Source organism: Pteronotus mesoamericanus, unplaced genomic scaffold (assembly GCF_021234165.1).
Source record: "Pteronotus mesoamericanus isolate MK-2021 breed Mesoamerican mustached bat unplaced genomic scaffold, CSHL_Meso_final contig_59, whole genome shotgun sequence".
NCBI classification, from domain to species: Eukaryota; Metazoa; Chordata; class Mammalia; order Chiroptera; family Mormoopidae; genus Pteronotus; species Pteronotus mesoamericanus.
Genome location: NW_026555206.1, coordinates 2743227 through 2761869, shown reverse-complemented (window position 1 = coordinate 2761869; position 18643 = coordinate 2743227). Strand labels below are relative to the sequence as shown.

Sequence of the window (18643 nt, the reverse complement as noted above, 5' to 3'; positions counted from 1 at the left end):
TGAGATATGCATACCAACTGGTGAATCAAAATAAATTTTATAATATTCATATTTCATATTTGGTTAAAACCTTATAATATCAGGTAAAAATACCATGAAAGAAAAAGCATTTTTTTTAGGAAAAGTTTAGATACTGGTTGATAATGTTTAAATCTACATCAATGGTTTCTCTGTTCAGAGTAGTTAACTCCTTAGTCACAGGCAGACACTGACCCTTTAATTCTGGCAGGTAATCAAAATGTGCAAAGAGCATAAAGTTTTTACGATCACAAATAGGAAGGATAACTATGTGCATCAAAGATAAACAACACACACTTGCGTACACATATTATATACACTTGCCGCAGTCTACAGAAGATTCTAAGTCATTGTAAATATTTGATGGACCAATTGCATTAAGATCCCTCTGCCTGGAGGAAAGACTGAGAACTTAAAGAATGACAAAGTGCTTCCTCTGAGAAGTAACCTTTTAACAGGTGAGAGAAGTGGTCTTACTTGCTTTTGAAGTAGAATGCTGCACAGAACATGCCCACGATGACAAGTCCAAAGATGATACATGAAATTGACAGCACCTGCCTTTGATAAACTTCTTCACTCTCTGTGGATATGAAAAACAGAATTAGAATGGATGTTAGCAGGACACAGAAGAGACAATCTTCATCCTTGTTCTTCTGAGCTGGTAGAAATCTTTCACAGCAAACTTTTTGTTCATGAATAGGGAAATATGAGAAAGTTAATAAGATTCAATTTCTTTGCAATGGTCCATAGGAGAGCTGGTTACTACCTACCTATTTTAGTGCCTGCATGGCTAAATCAGAAGTTACACATAGATATCACAATTAAGTTTCTCATTATCAAAAGACATTCCATGACTTTATGATGTACCAGGAACATACATTTTTGAAATTATGGTGGGGTTCAAACTAATCTGCTACAGAACAAATATGTGTCAGTTAGAACTTTCCTGTGACAGTGATGGTTTCCAATTTATTTTATGTGATACTGATGCCACTGCATTTTATGATTTGGTCCTTGGCTATCATTTTCTAATTTATCTACCCACTACTTTGATTGACATTACTAGTGAAAGACAATGCCACTATGCGTGTGAATATTTATTAACCCATTCTGTGACATCGGTACCAATGATCTGGTGCAGTAATCTCAATCTCTATTATCAATGTCCCATCTTATAGATTCTTATTGCATAAAAATAAGAATCCATAAAAAAGCATTTCACTTTTCAGCTATTATTATTTTTATTCCCAGTTCATTTTCTAAATTGCATCTACTTAAAAGTTCTTCCAACTCATAAAGACCTTGTATCTATACATTTCAGAACTTTCTGTTATTATCTTCTCCTTGTCTTCATTTCTCTTTTTATAGAGCATAGAGACTATGGTCCATGATTACAGTCATTTACTCTCTTACAAATAACCTCATCCACAGCATCCTTTTCTCATTCCCTTTTACTCATTGGTAAAATAACTGTGTACAAATCCAAGATACCATTTTTTCTACCCCTCTATAGTGAACAGTTCAGAATTGGAGAGAAAATTGCACAATTGGGAAAACAGATACCAATTAAGGTTGACAATCACATTGCTTACGTAGACATCTAGTAGTGACTAACAATCTCATCAGCCTGCTTCTGCATGTTCCTAAAGTTTATCCATACCTTATTCACACTATTCAAACATTTCACTTACTCTCTCTCCTTCATTCTCAGATCTACCATATATGTTATAAAAAATAAGTCAGAACAGATGGTATCATCTCCATTTATAACACAAAATATATAAAAATAATTGCATCTGTATTCCTTTTAGGCTCTCTTATTAACATAATGCAGTAGTTCTCAAACTTCACTGTGCATTGGAGTCACCTGGAAAGTTATCAAAGGGCAGATTGCCACCTACTTTCTCTCTCAGAAAGACTGTTTTAGTAGGTCTGAAGTGGGGACAGAACATTTACATTTAAAAAAATTCCCAGATGATTCTGACATTTCTGGTCTGTGAAACATAATTTGAGAAACACTGAATTGACTAAGAATCCTCAGGACAAAGATCTGTATAACAGAATAACCTGGGGAGAATTTGTTTTTCTTTGCTAAGGCCAACTATGGATTCACTTTGAATCTTCTGAATCAAAATGTCTATTCAGAAGAAAATTTTCTGGTGTTTCTCATGCACACTGAAGTAAGAGAATAATGCAATTAGAGAAAATGCTAACTTTTTATAAAAGACCAATTCCTCTGGATATAATTGTCTTCTTCTATCTCAGAGTCTTCACAATAACTGAATATTGAAGGGAAGGAAAAACATTCCAATTCATTCTATTATGCCAACATTACCTTTATATGAAAACTAGACAGAAGTATAAAAAGAAAGTAAATTACAGACATATATTCCTCATTGACATAGATACAAAAATTCTCACCAAAATTTAAGGAAATCAAATCCAGTGAGATGACCAAGTGCAGTTTATATAAAGAATGAAAGTTTGATTTAATATTTTGAAAATTAATATGTGAGCCCTGACTGGTAAGGCTCATCTAGTTGGGCTTTGCCCTGCAAAGAAAAAGGTTGCTGGTTTGATTCATGGGTAGGGCACATGTCTGGGTTGTGGGCCCAGTCCCCAGTTGTGGCACATGTGAGAGGTAACTAATCAATGTTTCTCTGCCTCTCTTTCTCACTCTCTTCCTCTCTCTCTAAAAATAAGCTATTATAAAAATATTTAAAACTTAATAAATATAATTCACAATTTTATTAAATATTTGATTGATTGATTTATAGAAAGAGGAGAAAGGAGGGAGAAAGAGAGGGAGAAAAACATCAATGTGTGGTTACCTCTCACACATCCCCCACTGGAGACCTGGCCCGCAACCCAGGCTTGTGCCCTGACTGGGAATCAAACCAGCGACACTTTGGCTCACAGGCTGGCTCTCAATCCACTGAGCCACACCAGCCAGGACTGATTCACAATTTTATGAGTCAATAAGATAATTGAATTATTAGATTAGAGGAAAAAGTTACTTAAAAACATAACTTTCATTCCAGAATAAAATTCTGAAAAACTAGGAATAGAAGGGACTTCATCACCCTGATAAAGAATATATATATATATAAAATTATAGAAGGCTGAAATAGTTTCCCCTAAAATCAAGAATAAAGTAAGAATATACACTCTCAACACTTCTATTCAATGTTGCACTAGAAGTTTAGTCAACGGATTAAGCAAAAAATAGAAATTCAATCCATTCAGTTTGGAAAAGTAGAAGAACAATTATCTTTGTTCTCAAACAGCATGATCATCTGTGCAAAAAGCTGATAAAACCTACAAAAAATGGTACAACTAATAAGGAAGTTTAGTGAATTTGCAGGATATAAGGTTGCAGGGTAGATGATCCAAAAATGGAATGTATGTCTATTTAATAACAAATAATCAGAAATTAACATAAAACTATTATTTACAATAGCATCAGAAATATAAAGTACATAGAGGTAAAATTAACAAAAGATGCACAAAACCTGTACAATGAAAACTACCCAAACATTATTGAGAGAATTTACAGAAAATCTAAATAAATGAAGGTATGTATATCATGTTTATGGATTGAAAGACTCAATATTATTAAGATGGCATTTTTTGTCACATTACTAGATAGACTGAGTACAATTCTGTTAAAAATATCAGGAGGAATTTTGTTGTTGCTTTTGTTTTAGAAATTGACAAGTTGACTTTAAATGCTATGTGAAAATACAAAAGATGTAGAGTAACCAAAACAACATTTTGGTAGCCAAGAAATCAAAGTTGAAAGAATTAAACTACTTTGTTCCAAGACTTATTATAAAGTTACAGTAATCAAGATCATATGGTATTTGGCTAACTATAAACAGATGAATCAATGGAACAAACAAGAGAGTCCAGAAATATATGCAAAAATATGTGACCAATTTATTTGTGAAAAGATGCCAAGACAATTCAAAAGGGAAGAATCTTTTCAAAAAGTGACATTTTAATGATAGTACAGCCATACCCACAAAAATGAACCTTGATCTTAGACCTTAATGTCAAATTTCAGACTATAAAACTATTACAAGAAAACATGGGAGAAAAATCTTAGTAACCATGGGTTCTGCAAAGATTTCCTAACTACAACACAAAAGATACAAAATATGAACATTTTAAAATCAATAAAATGGATTTCATTAAAGTTAATAATATTTGTTCTTCAAACTTTAGACTTATAATATATATTGAACAACGTGGACTATTCTACAAAAATATGTATTCAATGACATGGACTTGTACATATAACATAAGTGGTGGATCTCTTACTATTCAATAAGAAGACAAACAACCCCATTTTGAAATGGGCAAAAGATTTGAATGAATATTTCTCCAAAGATATATACATGACAAGTAAGTACATTAAAAGATGCTGAATATCATTAGTCATTATGGAATTGAAAGTTAACTGTAATGAGATATATGGCATCTCTACTAGAATGATTAAAATTAAAAAATAACCTTACTAAGCATGTGGAAAAATTTTTTAACTCTCACGTACTTCTGGAAGAAATGTAAAGTGGTATAACCATTTAAGAAATAAATTCATGGAATTTGAATATATGTTTACTTTATGATGCAGCCATTCGATTTCTGGCTATTTACCCAAGACTAATGAAAGTGTAAGTTCATTATGTACATAAATTTTCATGGCAGCTTCATTTTTTAATAGTAAAAAACAGTCTAAGTAATCCAAATGCGCACTAACAGGTGAATGGATAAACATGCTATATAAGATGGTACATTACTCAGAAATTTAAGGAGTGAGCTACTGATATCAGCAACAGTATACATGAATCTCAGAATAATTGTAAGTGTAACTGTTGCATTACCCTAATTGTATAAAATTCTGGAAAATGGAAACAAATCCATAGTGTACGGAAAGCATGCAAATGGATACCTGGGGTCAGGAATGGGCGGGGCGGGGGGGCGGGGGGCTTTGGTGGAGGAAAGAGACCTCAAAATGACATGAGGAAACTTTGGAAAGTTATATGTATATTCATTGCCTCAAAAATGACAATATTTTATGGGTGAATATGTCAAAATGTGTCAAATAATAAATTTTAAATAAGTGTTTTATTTTATGTCAACTGTAGTTGCAAAAATATTAATCCTGGAGGCAAAGAATATGGGGACTACATAAAGGAGAATATATATATATATAAAATACAAAATATGCATGCCTGATGCAACAGCATCCACCCATACTAACTCCTCTTCTTTTCTTCCAGCATGTCTAAAATTTACTTTATAGAACCTTGATGAATGCTATTCTTGTTCTTTTTCTGAAATATTACTCCATATTTGTTTTTTAAGTACTTACTCACCTTTTGACCTCAAATTAAATGTCACTAGCTCAAAAAGCTTTGCACTGCACTGCAAGCATCACCGGTGCAGGAAACCATGCTTTTGTTGATTTATTTGTTTAACTCACCTCTGTTTCTCTAGCACCAAGTGCAGTTCTTCCTACCTGATGAACACCCTAAGACTTGTTACTTGGTGAATAAATAGATATTTCAGGTTTTATAGGGGTTTTCTGCTTTATGCTGTTCATGAAATATCCACTCTCACCCAAGGATACTCTTAAGGTTTAATACTTTTCCTTCATTCACACCACGTACTCTCAGGCTTCACACAAATCCTCCTTCCCCAAGTGGACCACTGGCAACTGACCCCACCTGTTTTTGAACTCTTTCCCTGGCTCTTCTCACTGGGGCTTTCCTATCTAAACCTGTACCCTCACTATGACTCTGTCACAAGTCCTTTGCAGAGGCTAAAGTCCCATAAGGAAAATGATGAAGCCATTTGTTCCCAGGCATCAGAAGAAATTGTAGTTTTGATCTACTAACAGATAAATACTCTGATTGTTCATCTTTTCCTTACCATCTGATTGCTAGGCCCTGGCTTTCTGAGTGATTTTTATGCTGCCTGGTCAGAGTCCAGGAAGACACTCTTCACAGTTGTGTTTATGTCTGGTTCTCAACACACTCCATGCCTGTAATGGTCAGTTGCCTGATTTTATGTTTTGGTCTAGCTTTACTCAGTGTTGATACCATTCCACAGCCAGGAAACCAGAGTGAGAGTTGGTTCATGGCACAGAATTCCCCATATCAGGACTTGCTGGGGTACTTTTGAAATGCCCCTGAAACTTCCTGGACCAGCTAATGTGAATGGGTCCATGACTTGTGATATTCTTCTACCAGCAAAGTCAATTACCATATTCTACCTTTAATTAGGTAAATGAGTATCAGACACAACAGACCTGGATTAAAATCTATGTACAGAGTCCAATTTCTAGGACTTCCTTCCTTCTTTTCCTTTCTTCCTTCCTTCCCTTCCTTCCTTCCTTCCTTCCTTCCTTCCTTCCTTCCTTCCTTCCTTCCTTCCTTCCTTCCTTCCTTCCTTCCTTCCTTCCTTCCTTCCTTCCTTCCTTCTTTCCTTCCTTCCTTACTTCCCTCCCTCCCTCCCTCCCTCCAAGACCACACGCTATCTTTAAATAGGACTACAAAGGTTTTGGTCCTTTTTCCTGCAGAACTGTGTTGGGAAACAAAATTTTAGAAGAACGATCCACTCCTCTTTTTTTCTCCTTAGGCTTTATTTCCACTTTTAAAGTCTCTCTTCAGACTGGAGTATCAGAAAACAGAAAGTAAGCCTAAGAGAAATATCACATTATCCAGGTATCTGAATAAATGGAGAGATGCAGTTGGGTGGCCCTGGCAAGCCTTGGCTGACATTTCACATTTGGAAAGGTTCAAATTAAAGGGATTAAAACATGTGTCATTGAGAACTGATTTGGCCACATTGTTATCTTAAAGAATGCCATCCTTTCTACCCCCCACATTTGTAAGCTCATTAAATTTTTCAATAGAACTTGAAGTCAAGTAAGTATTTGTATCAACTATAAAGATTTCCATTTCACTTCATTGCTGTGAGTTGATGACTGCAGTGAAATAAACATGGCTTGCTTATGATTATCTCCCCTACTTGACCTGTGCCAATAAAAAATAATTATGAAAATAATAGATAATAATACTCAATAAAACAAAAAATAGGATTATTTCACTAAACTTAATCTCTTCATGAAATCTATGTGGTCTTTTTGTTTTTATTTGAAGCTAGTCAAATATAGTCTGGGGAAATGCACAAAATCAATTCTGATTTTAAATCAAGAGTGAAAACAAAACTCCAAAGACTGTAAGTTTGCAGATATAGGTGTAGTCACAGTGATGGTACTATCGATGCCTTTGATTCACAGTGTTCCACAAGAATGAGCATGGGGAGGTACAGGAAGCAAGGGATTGAGAGGTGGGCAATTTTTGATTTGACTTTCATTTTAGCTCCTTTTAATTTGAGTAACCATAATTATATTACTTTACCTTTATAAACTTCAACTCTCTATCAGAATAAAGCAATGATATGAAATGCCAACTGTAATACATGTTGTAACAAGAATGTATACAATGTTACAAAAGCATATGATAAATTAACCTATTCACAGAGACAAGCGATCAGAGATCTGAAGTAGAAATGATTATAAACCAATTAGGCAAGAGAAATGGGGATGGGAAAAGGGGCCCCAGGAGAGAAAACAGCTTGTGCCAAAGCCCTGGGGTTGAAGATAAAAAGGGCATGCTTAGGAATCTGGAAGTTTTCTCCTATCCTCAGGGCCTTTCCATGAGCTCCGTTTTCTTCCTTAGCAGCTTAGCAGAGCAACAGAAGCAATGGGGACTTATGCAATGAGCATGATATTACAACAACAGGAAGGTACTGCAGGATTTAAAAGGAGAGGCATGTGATGTGACATATTCACATTTCTTTCTCTTCATGGTGGGGAAAAGATTAAAAGGCATAAATAAGTGCAGGGTCCTATTAGGGGTTTATTATATATCTGCTTGAGTCAAACATGAGGGATATTTGTACAACAATAGTGACAACCATGGTGGAGAGTGAAATAAACAGAAATAGAAAGCAGTTAGGTTGAAAATACTTAAGGGACTATATGGTGATGCTATTAACTAAGAGTATATTGGAGGAGGATCAAACTTGGAGGAAAAAGTAACAAACCTCAGTTTTAGACTCTGAGTCTTAAGGGCCTAGAAGATAATCAAGTAAAGATGTCAGGTAGAAATTTAAACATGTAAATTTGGGCTAAGAGGTAGTGACAAGGTTCTGGATTAAATATTTAGTGGTTATGTATGTACTGAAGCCAGTGTGTTGATAAGCTAGTCCCAAGGGAAAATATAGAGTAATAAGGGAATGGCTAAGTTAGAGCCTTGAGGAATTCCAAAATTTCATGAAAGGGTAGAGAAGGAGCCTAGAGAGGAGATGAACAAAGAATAGCCAACCAAGCAAGAAAAAAAGTAAACCCAAAACTTGATATCATGAGCCAAAAACATAGTTTTCCAGAAGGATAGGCTTTTGAAAACTTCTAATAGGCCCATTGAAATATAGCCTATTAATTTAGTGGCATTGAAGTTACTGGGCTCTTTGATAAAATCATGAAGGTAGCCTCCATAACTCCCTACGCACTCTGTCATGTGCTGCGAGATAAATGTACTTTTTCCAAACCTGCTCTGTGTTCTATCACTTTGGCCAAGAAGTAGAATTTAGAATTCCAGCCTAACTCCAGAAAGCAGTGAATGTCTTATTTAGAATTTGAAGTTACCATTAGCTCCTTCATTGTAGAGACATGCAAGGACTGAATGAGCTAAAAATGTACAGTGTTGTAGTTCCTAACTCCAGGTAGCCATTAACTATTAGGCTGAATCATTCAAAATTGCCATATGGGCAATAAATCATTAAACATAGTCAATTTAATTTGATGTTACCTAGTATATGGTAACTATTATTTCAGGGAATATTAATATCTTTGCATTTCATTTTTTAAAAACCCAGATTATGATGAAGTCATTTTTGAGGGCAAAACCAATCTTTGCTTAAATAGGAATTGGTTAAAGATGTTTTCATTATCTCCAGTTCCCAACTCTGGTCTTATTATTTTCATTTCTGTAATACACATGTTATAAAGGCAGATATTAGAGAAGGTGATGTTACAGTGCAATTTCAGAAACTGACATATGACCAGAGGAAAGAAATCCTTTTGGCAGGCAGCCTGGCATATACTTAGGAAGTAGTCAGTGATGCCCTTAACAGTCCCCCGTCATCCACCTCACTCAGGAAACATTGTGTTTGTTTGGTGGGTATACCTGGGTTTAAACACCAACTCTAACTGTTTCTATCCTCTCTCATCCATGGTCTCTGTCAATAAAATGGGGAAATGCTACATACTTCACCTATTCGTTAAGAGGTTCAATAAGAGAGCACAAATAAAGTGTTTAGAACAATAGATTACATATAATTGATGCACAAAATGCCAGTTTCCTCCCTTTCTCCTTTTTCTCCTGGAGCTAGTATCCAAGTTAAAACAAAACAACAACAACAACAACAACAACAAAATGATCAGGATTGTAAAATATTCCACTTCTCTTATGCAGAACTAGCTTTACCTATAGGCAGTCCATAACTTGTTATGCTGGGCCCCACTGTCTGTGCCCTGAGACCTGTATTGAAGGCATTCACTTTTATGTCATTTTTTTACTCATAGTTCCTTGTGTTTTTTCTCTTGGTAACTGTATTTTCAACCAGTGGTTCTGAACTTGCTATGGTGACATTTTGAAGGATATAAAACAAGCGATCCTCATTGGGACATGGGCGTCTGTCACACTCTCCCTTACATATACCCTTTGAGAATAAAAGTGTGCACATGGTTACCAGAGACAGAATTCTCGGAAAACATGCAGGCTTCGGCATTGCGTGCTAACCCACAGAGCTCACAGTTTAGGTCCTGGTGTGCAAAGCTGTCTGACAAGAATGCTTTTGGAAAGTGTAGGTGTTTAGAATTTTTGATGTCTCTCCACAAAAACTTATCAAGCAATGTCAGAGAGAAAAAAATACCACAAGAAAATCATAGTTGCTGTTTTCATGTCCCATTTTCCTATGAAGTTCTCAACATTAAGAATAGAGGTGTGGGTGACTGTGATGAACTGTATGTCTCTGTATATGTCAGAGAACAGGAAATATTCTGAAAGGTGGCTCCATGTCCCCTCCAAGTATGGGGCCCTAGGAGTCCACTTCTTCTTGGGGACCTTTTCTTTGTACTATCAATTTTAATAATCAAGACTGTAAGGCATCAGACAAACAGGATTTTCTTAAGTGTGCTGGCATCTAAGTAATGTCAGGCTTAAATACAGATGCACACATACCCATACACATCTGCAAGTCATATACAAAAACAAAAGCTTTTTCACCTAGACCACCTCATATTAACATATGCATACCAGACCCTATGTAGGCAACAACTAGGTGTCAAATGAAAACATGATTACTCTGATAGTTTATGCTAGAGTTAACCTAACAAAATCACTGGGCTTCTTCTTATCCAAATATTAATCATCAGAGATTCTGCAGTTAAAAGTCTACATTGAAAGACAAAGTCACCATAACACAACAATATTTCCTAATGAACCCACTGTTTATGAAATAGGTCTTTACTTCCTAACTCCCTAACTCTAGCAGGTATTTTTTATTCATTAAGTAAACCTTGTAATCTGGGTAGGTTAGTGTCTTCTTGATTGAAGGCCTATGACTTTCTAGTTTTAATTTTAACTGGATTAGTCTAAGTGGATTTAGTCCAGCATTTATTAGTCACGGAACAATAAAGCCTCCTAAATTTTGATCTTGAAAATCAACAAGTGCTGGGGATAGATTAAAATATTTAGGTTTTATAAGGAACAGCAAATTAGTCTGCTTAAGAAAGAGAATGATTAAGAAAGATAATGAAAAGAAAGAAAAGAATAAATTGTTGGAAACCAGGATTTGTACTTTTTTCCCCTTTCTTTTCCTTTTATTTAAAAAAAAAAACTTTATTGCATTTTTTTTCCATTACCATTCAGTCCCCTTATTCCCCCCACCACCCCAACAATCACCATATTGTTGTCCATGTCCTTAAGTCTTTTTTCCTTTTTCCTCAATCCTTCCACCCCTAATCAACCCTCCCCACTAGCTATCGTGCACTTTCTAACTTGAAGACAAAAAAAAGTTAAATGACTTGATACCTACACTAGAAAAAATAAATTATCAAGGTAAAAGACATTCTGAAGGTAAATGAAGTGTATCCTCACCACAAGATCAATGAGATGAAAGACACACTGGCCAGGTAGGGCACTGAGAAAGTATATGATAAGAAGTGGTGATGGCAGAGGGAAGGGGGTGGAGGTGAAAGTGGGTATAAAGGGGAAAAACTGTAATGGAAAAATATACAATAAAAATGGTTTCCAAAAAATATCAGGAACAGCAAACAAGCTCCATATCCTCCTGAAAACAGCCCTGAGAATGCTGCTTGAGCACTTCCAGCCCAACCACCTGACTGCAGGGGGCCTGAGATGACCAGAAACTACGAAAATACTCCATATCTTTAACACAGTGTTTATGTCTACCTGAAAGCCTCCTTCCCTTCTCTACCTCAGAAGTCCTGCTGTTACGAGTTGAATTGGTCTCCCAAAAGAGGTTGAAGTACTAATCCCAGTGCCCATGAAATGATCTTCTTTGGATATAAGGCTTTTGCAGATGATCAGGTTAAGATGAGGTCATTAAGATGGATCTTAATCCAATAATACCATGTTTTTATGAAAAGGAGAAATTTGGACACTGATACACACATGCACTCGGGAACACCGCGATGTGAAGATAAGGGCAGAGTGTGGTAATGCATCCACAAGTCAAGGAAGGCCAAGATTTCCAGAAAGCCACCAGAAGCTAGGAGAAAAGCAAGGAATAGTTTCTCCCTCAAGGTCCTCAGAAGGAACCAATTCTGCTGACACCTTGATTTTGTACCTCCAGCCTCTGGAATTGTGAGACAATACATTTCTGTTACTTAACCCTACTTTGTTACTTACTGGCAGCCCTAGCAAATTAATATACTTACTGATCCATAACACATCAGAATAAATACCAAAAGATCTGAAAATTCTCCTCAAGCTCTCCCTTCTACATCGTTTTTTGCATCTTTCCATAATTGTATTGTCTTGTGCCCAAAATGCACAATATCTGTTTCCTGACAACCAAGTGTGACAGACCCTCATGGGCAAGAATATCCTCTTCATTCCTGGATCCCTGTGCCTCAGAGAGCTGTCCTTTTATCCCATAGATCCATTCTGTGGCACTTTGTAATCCACTGTGAAAGGGCACCATTTAAAATAATTTGAAAAGTAAAAGAATTACTTCATAATAAAGTGTTGATGTTTAAAATACTTTATCATCTTTCCATGCAAAGTGCTTTTAGATATGCATTATCCAAAATAAACTGATACTTAAAAGGGAATAACAGTTTAAATGTATAAGAACATTCATTCTTGACCTGTAATTTCCTTTTATTCTCTCTCATTCCCCAACAAATATAAACCTTGCCTGTAAAATCCCTTATCTCTCTCCTTGTTTTCCCAAACAGTACAGCTGTGACTGACTATAGATTAGTGAATGTTAGAAAACACATTTTGAAAAAAATGAAAAGCCCCGGGTCTTCTCATTGGTATGTTTAACATGGACTGGCTTTCCAAGTGCTATTTCTCCCACAAATAAATTATTAGTAAAAAGCAAATTGCACCAAAATAGATATATGGGTGAGTTTTCAATGCTAAGGTAAAACCAGTCTTTGGCTTCCCACTTCACTGTTAGAAGGTCTGAGGGTTCCATTTTTCCTGAACATGTAATAACAATCCCCTAGTCCTTACCCTTAACCCAAGTTTATTAGGATTCACCATTCATTGGCAAAATCATATTCCACTAGTAGATATGTGACTCAGAATGATAAAATGTTATTTTCTTGGCAATGAAGAGAATTTGACACAGTGGCTTATAAGACCCTTCTAGTATTTGATTTGTTTTGATAAAGTGGGGAGCCTAATCCACTAAAGCCATTTCTACCTTGCCACAGGGGAACAGTCAGGCCCATAATAACAACTAACCATCCTTAGATTGGTTTAATGGATCTCCACCTTCCTCAGCCAAGTGGGATGTAATTTAAATGAATCTAACTACCTTTGCCTCAAATATTAGTGTGATCTGACATGATCTACAGGTGTCATCTGCAAAGTCAGCTATTTGCACAGCTGTTCAGTCCAATAGCCTGGCAGCTCTTTGCCTTTCTTGGGCTTATGTTATAACTAGCCCATCAGGGGCTATCCTGGGTTAGGTTGGTATCAGATAGCACAGCACAGGTTTCTGGACTCCAGGCAGGGAGCCTCTACCCTAGCGGTGCATTAGAATTACTAGGGAAGCTTTTCAAACATCCCTATGACCAAGACCCACCCCAGAGCAGGAGGTCTGAATTTCTAGCCCTGGGAGTCTAGATTCATGTTTTCCTAAGGCAACCAAGACACAGTAAAAGAGGCCAAAAGGAAAGGTAAAGATAACTGTAGTTATAAATTTTATTTCTCTTAGCATATCTCAAATAGTATCGTTTCCACAAGAAATCACTATAAAAGGGTTAATAAAATATTTTACTCTTTTCTTTTTAGTACTAAATCTTTAAAATCCAGAGATGAGATAAGTCTCATCTCATTTGAGGCCAGCCACATTTCAAATGCTCAGTAGTCACAAATGGTTAGTGGTTCCATATTGGACAAGATAGTTCCAGAGTTAGAGGATAGGGATCTGTTTCTAGGCACCCACCCTTACTACTTATGTGAGTTTGAGCAATTTTATTAAACCTATCTATGACTCAGTTTTTAATGTGAAAGGGCCATGATAATAATACTCCCTTCACCAGATCCCTGGAAGTTTAAATGAAATTCTTTGTGAACATTTAACGAGCACAGGGCCTGGTTCGCTGAAAATGTTCCTGAAATTTAAATGGCTTCTATCATCATCATCATCAACATCACCATTATTATTGCTACTTTTTTAATATATCATGATAAAGATTGCCAGAAAAATCCATAGAAAAAGTTGGATTTGAGAGGTAGCATTTAAACATTTGAAAACAAACAAACTTCAAGTCCTCATGTGGAAAAGGAAAATGAGTAATTAAAACCGGCATTGTCAAACTCATTGATTTCAGGTACAAAGATACACTAAAGCTCCTTAAAATAAAATAATAAAAACAATACTAAATATGTATATTCCTTTATCAACATCAGAGATGATAATATTTAACTTAATTCATTTTAAATTTGACTTCTAAACAATTTATTGCAAGGATAGATGGATATAAGTAAAGTAGAGCTAGAAATAAAACAGCAGGGCTGATGCTTCTCTTTGGATACTTTGCTGGCCCTGCCCTGCCCCTGCTCCTGCACGGCCTGCCTTGGTAACCTATTAGCACTCCTCTACTTAATTAGAGATTCTCTTACCCTAGAAATCTAGCTTGCAGTTGCTCTTGGCTGGTCACATCTGTTACCCCATCTAAGAAAGTCCTTTCACCGTCTGAACCACACTTTTATTTTTTCAAAATTCAAATTCCTATCTTCAAAATAAAATTCATATCAGAATGTAACACATAAATGATCCATAATTTATATATTTATAGCATGAGGAAATTCTACAAAATGAATATACATAGGTAAACAACACCCAGATCAAGCAATGGGATAAGACAAGTACCAGAGAAGAGGCCCATCCATATACTCCCTCCTAATCCCAACTACCTTTTCTGCAACATAACCACTAAACTGTCTTCTAACACCACGGATTAGCTATGCTTATTTTTGAACTTTATACAAATGGAATCATGTTATACATTATTTTTATATCTAGCTTTTTTTCAGTTATGTTAGTAAGATTCAGTCATGTTGTTGCACGAATTATCTGTGGCTCATTTATTATTCTTGTTAACCCGACTTTTAAAACTGCAATAAAGTAAAAATCATGGGCATTTTTGTACATTAGTGCTCAGAGGTGTATCTCATCTTCTTTAGTGGCTGCATAGTAATCTATATTATAGTGAAGACATACAGACATTTATATTTTTTCTAATTTTACATTACTATAACCAATGCTACAATGAAGAATCTTATATACTTGTAGTAATTACATTTTAAATAGAATATTTATCAACTGTATGGTGTGTAGAGAGTATAATGAGGAAGGAAAAGAAAGTCAGATAAAAGAAATAAAAATAAATACCCATGAGTAACTACTATGGGTTCTAGTGAGGATGCTGTCCTTCATTATGGTATTTGAGTTTTCTCATCCTAACAGCTCTCCAACTCTTGACCCAATGCCAACCTTGTCAATAAGCCCACCTACATAAAAATGCTGCCAAGCTTCCTCAAGCAAAGGAGAGGTCTGACATATTGCTTTATTCAATGATGGTAGATTCTCCCAGGTATCTTTAATTCACCAATGAGTGAGAAAGCCAGACTCACCATCTCTATGCAGAAAAACTTAAGTTCACAGAGTGTAATAGGAAGACTTAATACATATAATTCTCTGGAATGAACCTTAAAAGTACTCCTAAATACACTGACTCCTTTTCTACACCTACTGTGATTTACAGCTTTAATATTGAATATTGTGGTTCATTATAAAGTTCATAAACTCTAATGTCAGAAAGACCTGGGTTAAGTGATCCTTTTGTTATTTCAAAATGTGACTTTTGAGTCTCATCTTCTTTACCAAAATGAAGAGCAGTAGGAGGTATTTTTGATGCATGATAGTCTTATACTACAGTTATCTGTACCCTTCCTTCCTAGGTAACTAGGAAAACAAGTTGTCATCCAGCAGTGAAAGAAATTTGTGTCCAGTTGTGTAGTTATACCAACAGGGTTTGGTGACAAGTATGCCTCAGTATGGCGTGTGCTACAGGATCTAAGAAGATGACAGAATTAGTACCAAGAGATAAAATCAGTGATGATTCAACTGAGGCAGAAGCAATAGAAGAAATTTGCCACTTTAAGAATTAGTACAAGCAAGGACTTTCTCCAGGATATATCCAGAAGCAAGATAAAGCACACAAGACTCATAAGGAAAGTGATTCAAGCATCTAGTTATCACTGAATCAAATTTTAAGGTCTCTGAAGTATCCTCAAGTCTTTGTAGTGTCTCTGTGTATAATCTTTAATCAAAGTATGTGGAGTATTTAGGTTTACTCTTTGTTCTGGTGATATCATAGCAATAGTTCTTATCTTGTAACAGCAAGTGTATTCAGATAGCTACAGAGATTATTGTCTGCCTGCATGTCCTGCTGTATTTAGAAAAAAATGAACCTATTTTGGCATCATAGGCTGTAGTGACCATATCTTTTATGTTATTTTTCTGACTTTTTGTCATCTGGGCTTTGATGACCCTGAAGGGGCTGCCCCTCCCAAAGTTAGCTAATTCTGAGTGATAGTAAGCAAGTAGCTCCTGAGCATTTTTCCCTCACATGCAAACCTACCAATCCAAAGTTTCTATTCTGACTGCCTCCTTTATCAGGCTCTCACACTTTGGCCAACTGAGCCCCTGCCCTTATAACCTTAGGGCTAGGTACCAGACAACAAAGAACAGCCTCTATGCCCACAGACTGCTGACATTATTCAAACTAGCCAATCTTAAACCTACTTACCCTACCTCACCCGCTGTATCCTCTTGAGGTCATAATAAAGGCCCATCCCCTGTTCCCCCTTCTCCTCTGCCTCCTGACTGACTTTGGTGTTTCCCCATGGAGCGCCCCATAGCATGGTCTGTCCTGTCTTCTCGGAAACTATGAGTAATGAACTATCTTTTCAATGGCAGCTGTTTCATGACCTATTGGCCTTACTGGATGTCAAGTTTTAAATTAAAATACTATATTTTAGAACATGAGTTATTCAAATGAATATTTTAAAAGGATAATGTGTGATCTTTTTAAAAATTGTAAATACTTTAATAAGACCAAAAATATGCTTTACAAAAGCAAAAATAGAACTTCTTAGCTCAATCTGATGGAGCGACCACTACCCATTGGAAAAACTCACATGGATTAAATCTTTGATAAGGATTAAATTTTAAGATTAGCAGAAAGTTATAATCTATGTTTATTGGGTTCTGTTCTACATTCCACATCAGACACTGCTTTAGAATTATACTTAGGCTATAAGGATAAATAAGGTAAAATTCCACAAATCCTATCATCTAGCTGGTGAGATGTAAAAATACAAAACAGTGTGATAAGTGTTTAAGAGTTATGAGCAGAATAAGATCAGCAAGATGGGCAGTCCATGCTAACCAAAGGCAACTTTTATTACAATTCCAATGGCATTTTGTACAAAAACAGAAAATGTTATCCAACATTTATCCAACACCAGAGAAAGACCTTGATTAGCCAAAGCAATGCTGAAAAAGAAGAGCAGAGTTGGTGGGACATGCTTCCTCATTTCAAACTACACTGCAAAGCTATAGTAATCAAAACAGTGTGGTATTGGCTCTCACCTATTAGAAGTATAGACTGATGGAACAGAATCAAAATCCCAAAATAAACCCTTGCATATATGTCAACTAATACTTAACAAAAGAACCAGAACATTGGATGGGGTAAGGATAGTCTCTTCAATAAATAGTGTTGGGGAAACTGCACAGTAATGTGAAGAAGAATGGTATTAGACTCCTATCTTATGCCACTCACAAAACTTAACTTGAAATGGATTTAGACTGAAACATAGGACCTGAAACAATAAAACTCCTAGAAGGAAACATAGAAATAAGCTCCTTGACATAATTCTTGGTAATGACTTTGTGGATATGACACCAAAACGACAATGGCAGAAGAAGAAGAAGAAGAAGAAGAAGAAGAAGAAGAAGAAGAAGAAGAAGAAGAAGAAGAAGAAGAAGAAGAAGAAGAAGAAGAAGAAGAAGAAGAAGAAGAAGAAGAAGAAGAAGAAGAAGAAGAAGAAGAAGAAGAAGAAGAAGAAGAAGAAGGAGGAGGAGGAGAAGGAGGAGAAGGAGAAGGAGAAGGAGAAAGAGAAGGAGAAGGAGAAAAAGAAGGAGGAGGAGGAGGAGAAGGAGTGATACATAAGACTTAAAAATCTTCTGCACAGGAAAGAAAAACAACAAAACAAAAGACAACCTATAGGATAGGAGAAACTATTTGCAAACCTGATAAGAAGTTAATATCCAAAATATGTTAAGAGCTTATACAATTCAATAGCAAGAAAGCAATAATAATAATAATAATAATAATAGGGAGAGGAGATGAAGATATTTTTCCAAAGAAGGCATAAAGATAGCCAAAAGGCACATGAAAAAATACTCAATATCACTAACCATCAGGAAAACTCAAATCAAACCACAATGAGATATCACCTTACACCTGTTAGAATGGTTGTTATCAAAGACAAGTGATAACCACTGTTGGCCAAGATGTGAATAAAAGGGAACCTCTGTGCACAGCTGGTTAGAATGTAAATTGGTACAGTAATTATGGAAAACAGTCTTTAAAAAATTAAAAGAAGAACACCATATGATCCAGCAGTCCCCCTTCTGGGTATATATCCAAAGGAAAGGAAATCATGAGCTCAAAGAGATATCTGTACTCCCATGTGCACTGCAACATTATTCA

General features: G+C 35.9%; 1 protein-coding gene across 4 annotated transcripts in view; it reads right to left on the bottom strand.

The window, feature by feature from the left end:
* NRG3 (neuregulin 3) overlaps window positions 1-18643 on the bottom strand; it is a 1143185-nt gene that overhangs the window by 36469 nt on the left and 1088073 nt on the right. For all 4 annotated transcript variants that reach the window (XM_054580450.1, XM_054580451.1, XM_054580453.1 and 1 more), the window contains exon 5: window positions 496-598. In XM_054580450.1, the coding sequence (XP_054436425.1) occupies window positions 496-598 (103 nt within the window). The remainder of the gene's footprint in view (window positions 1-495; window positions 599-18643) is intronic.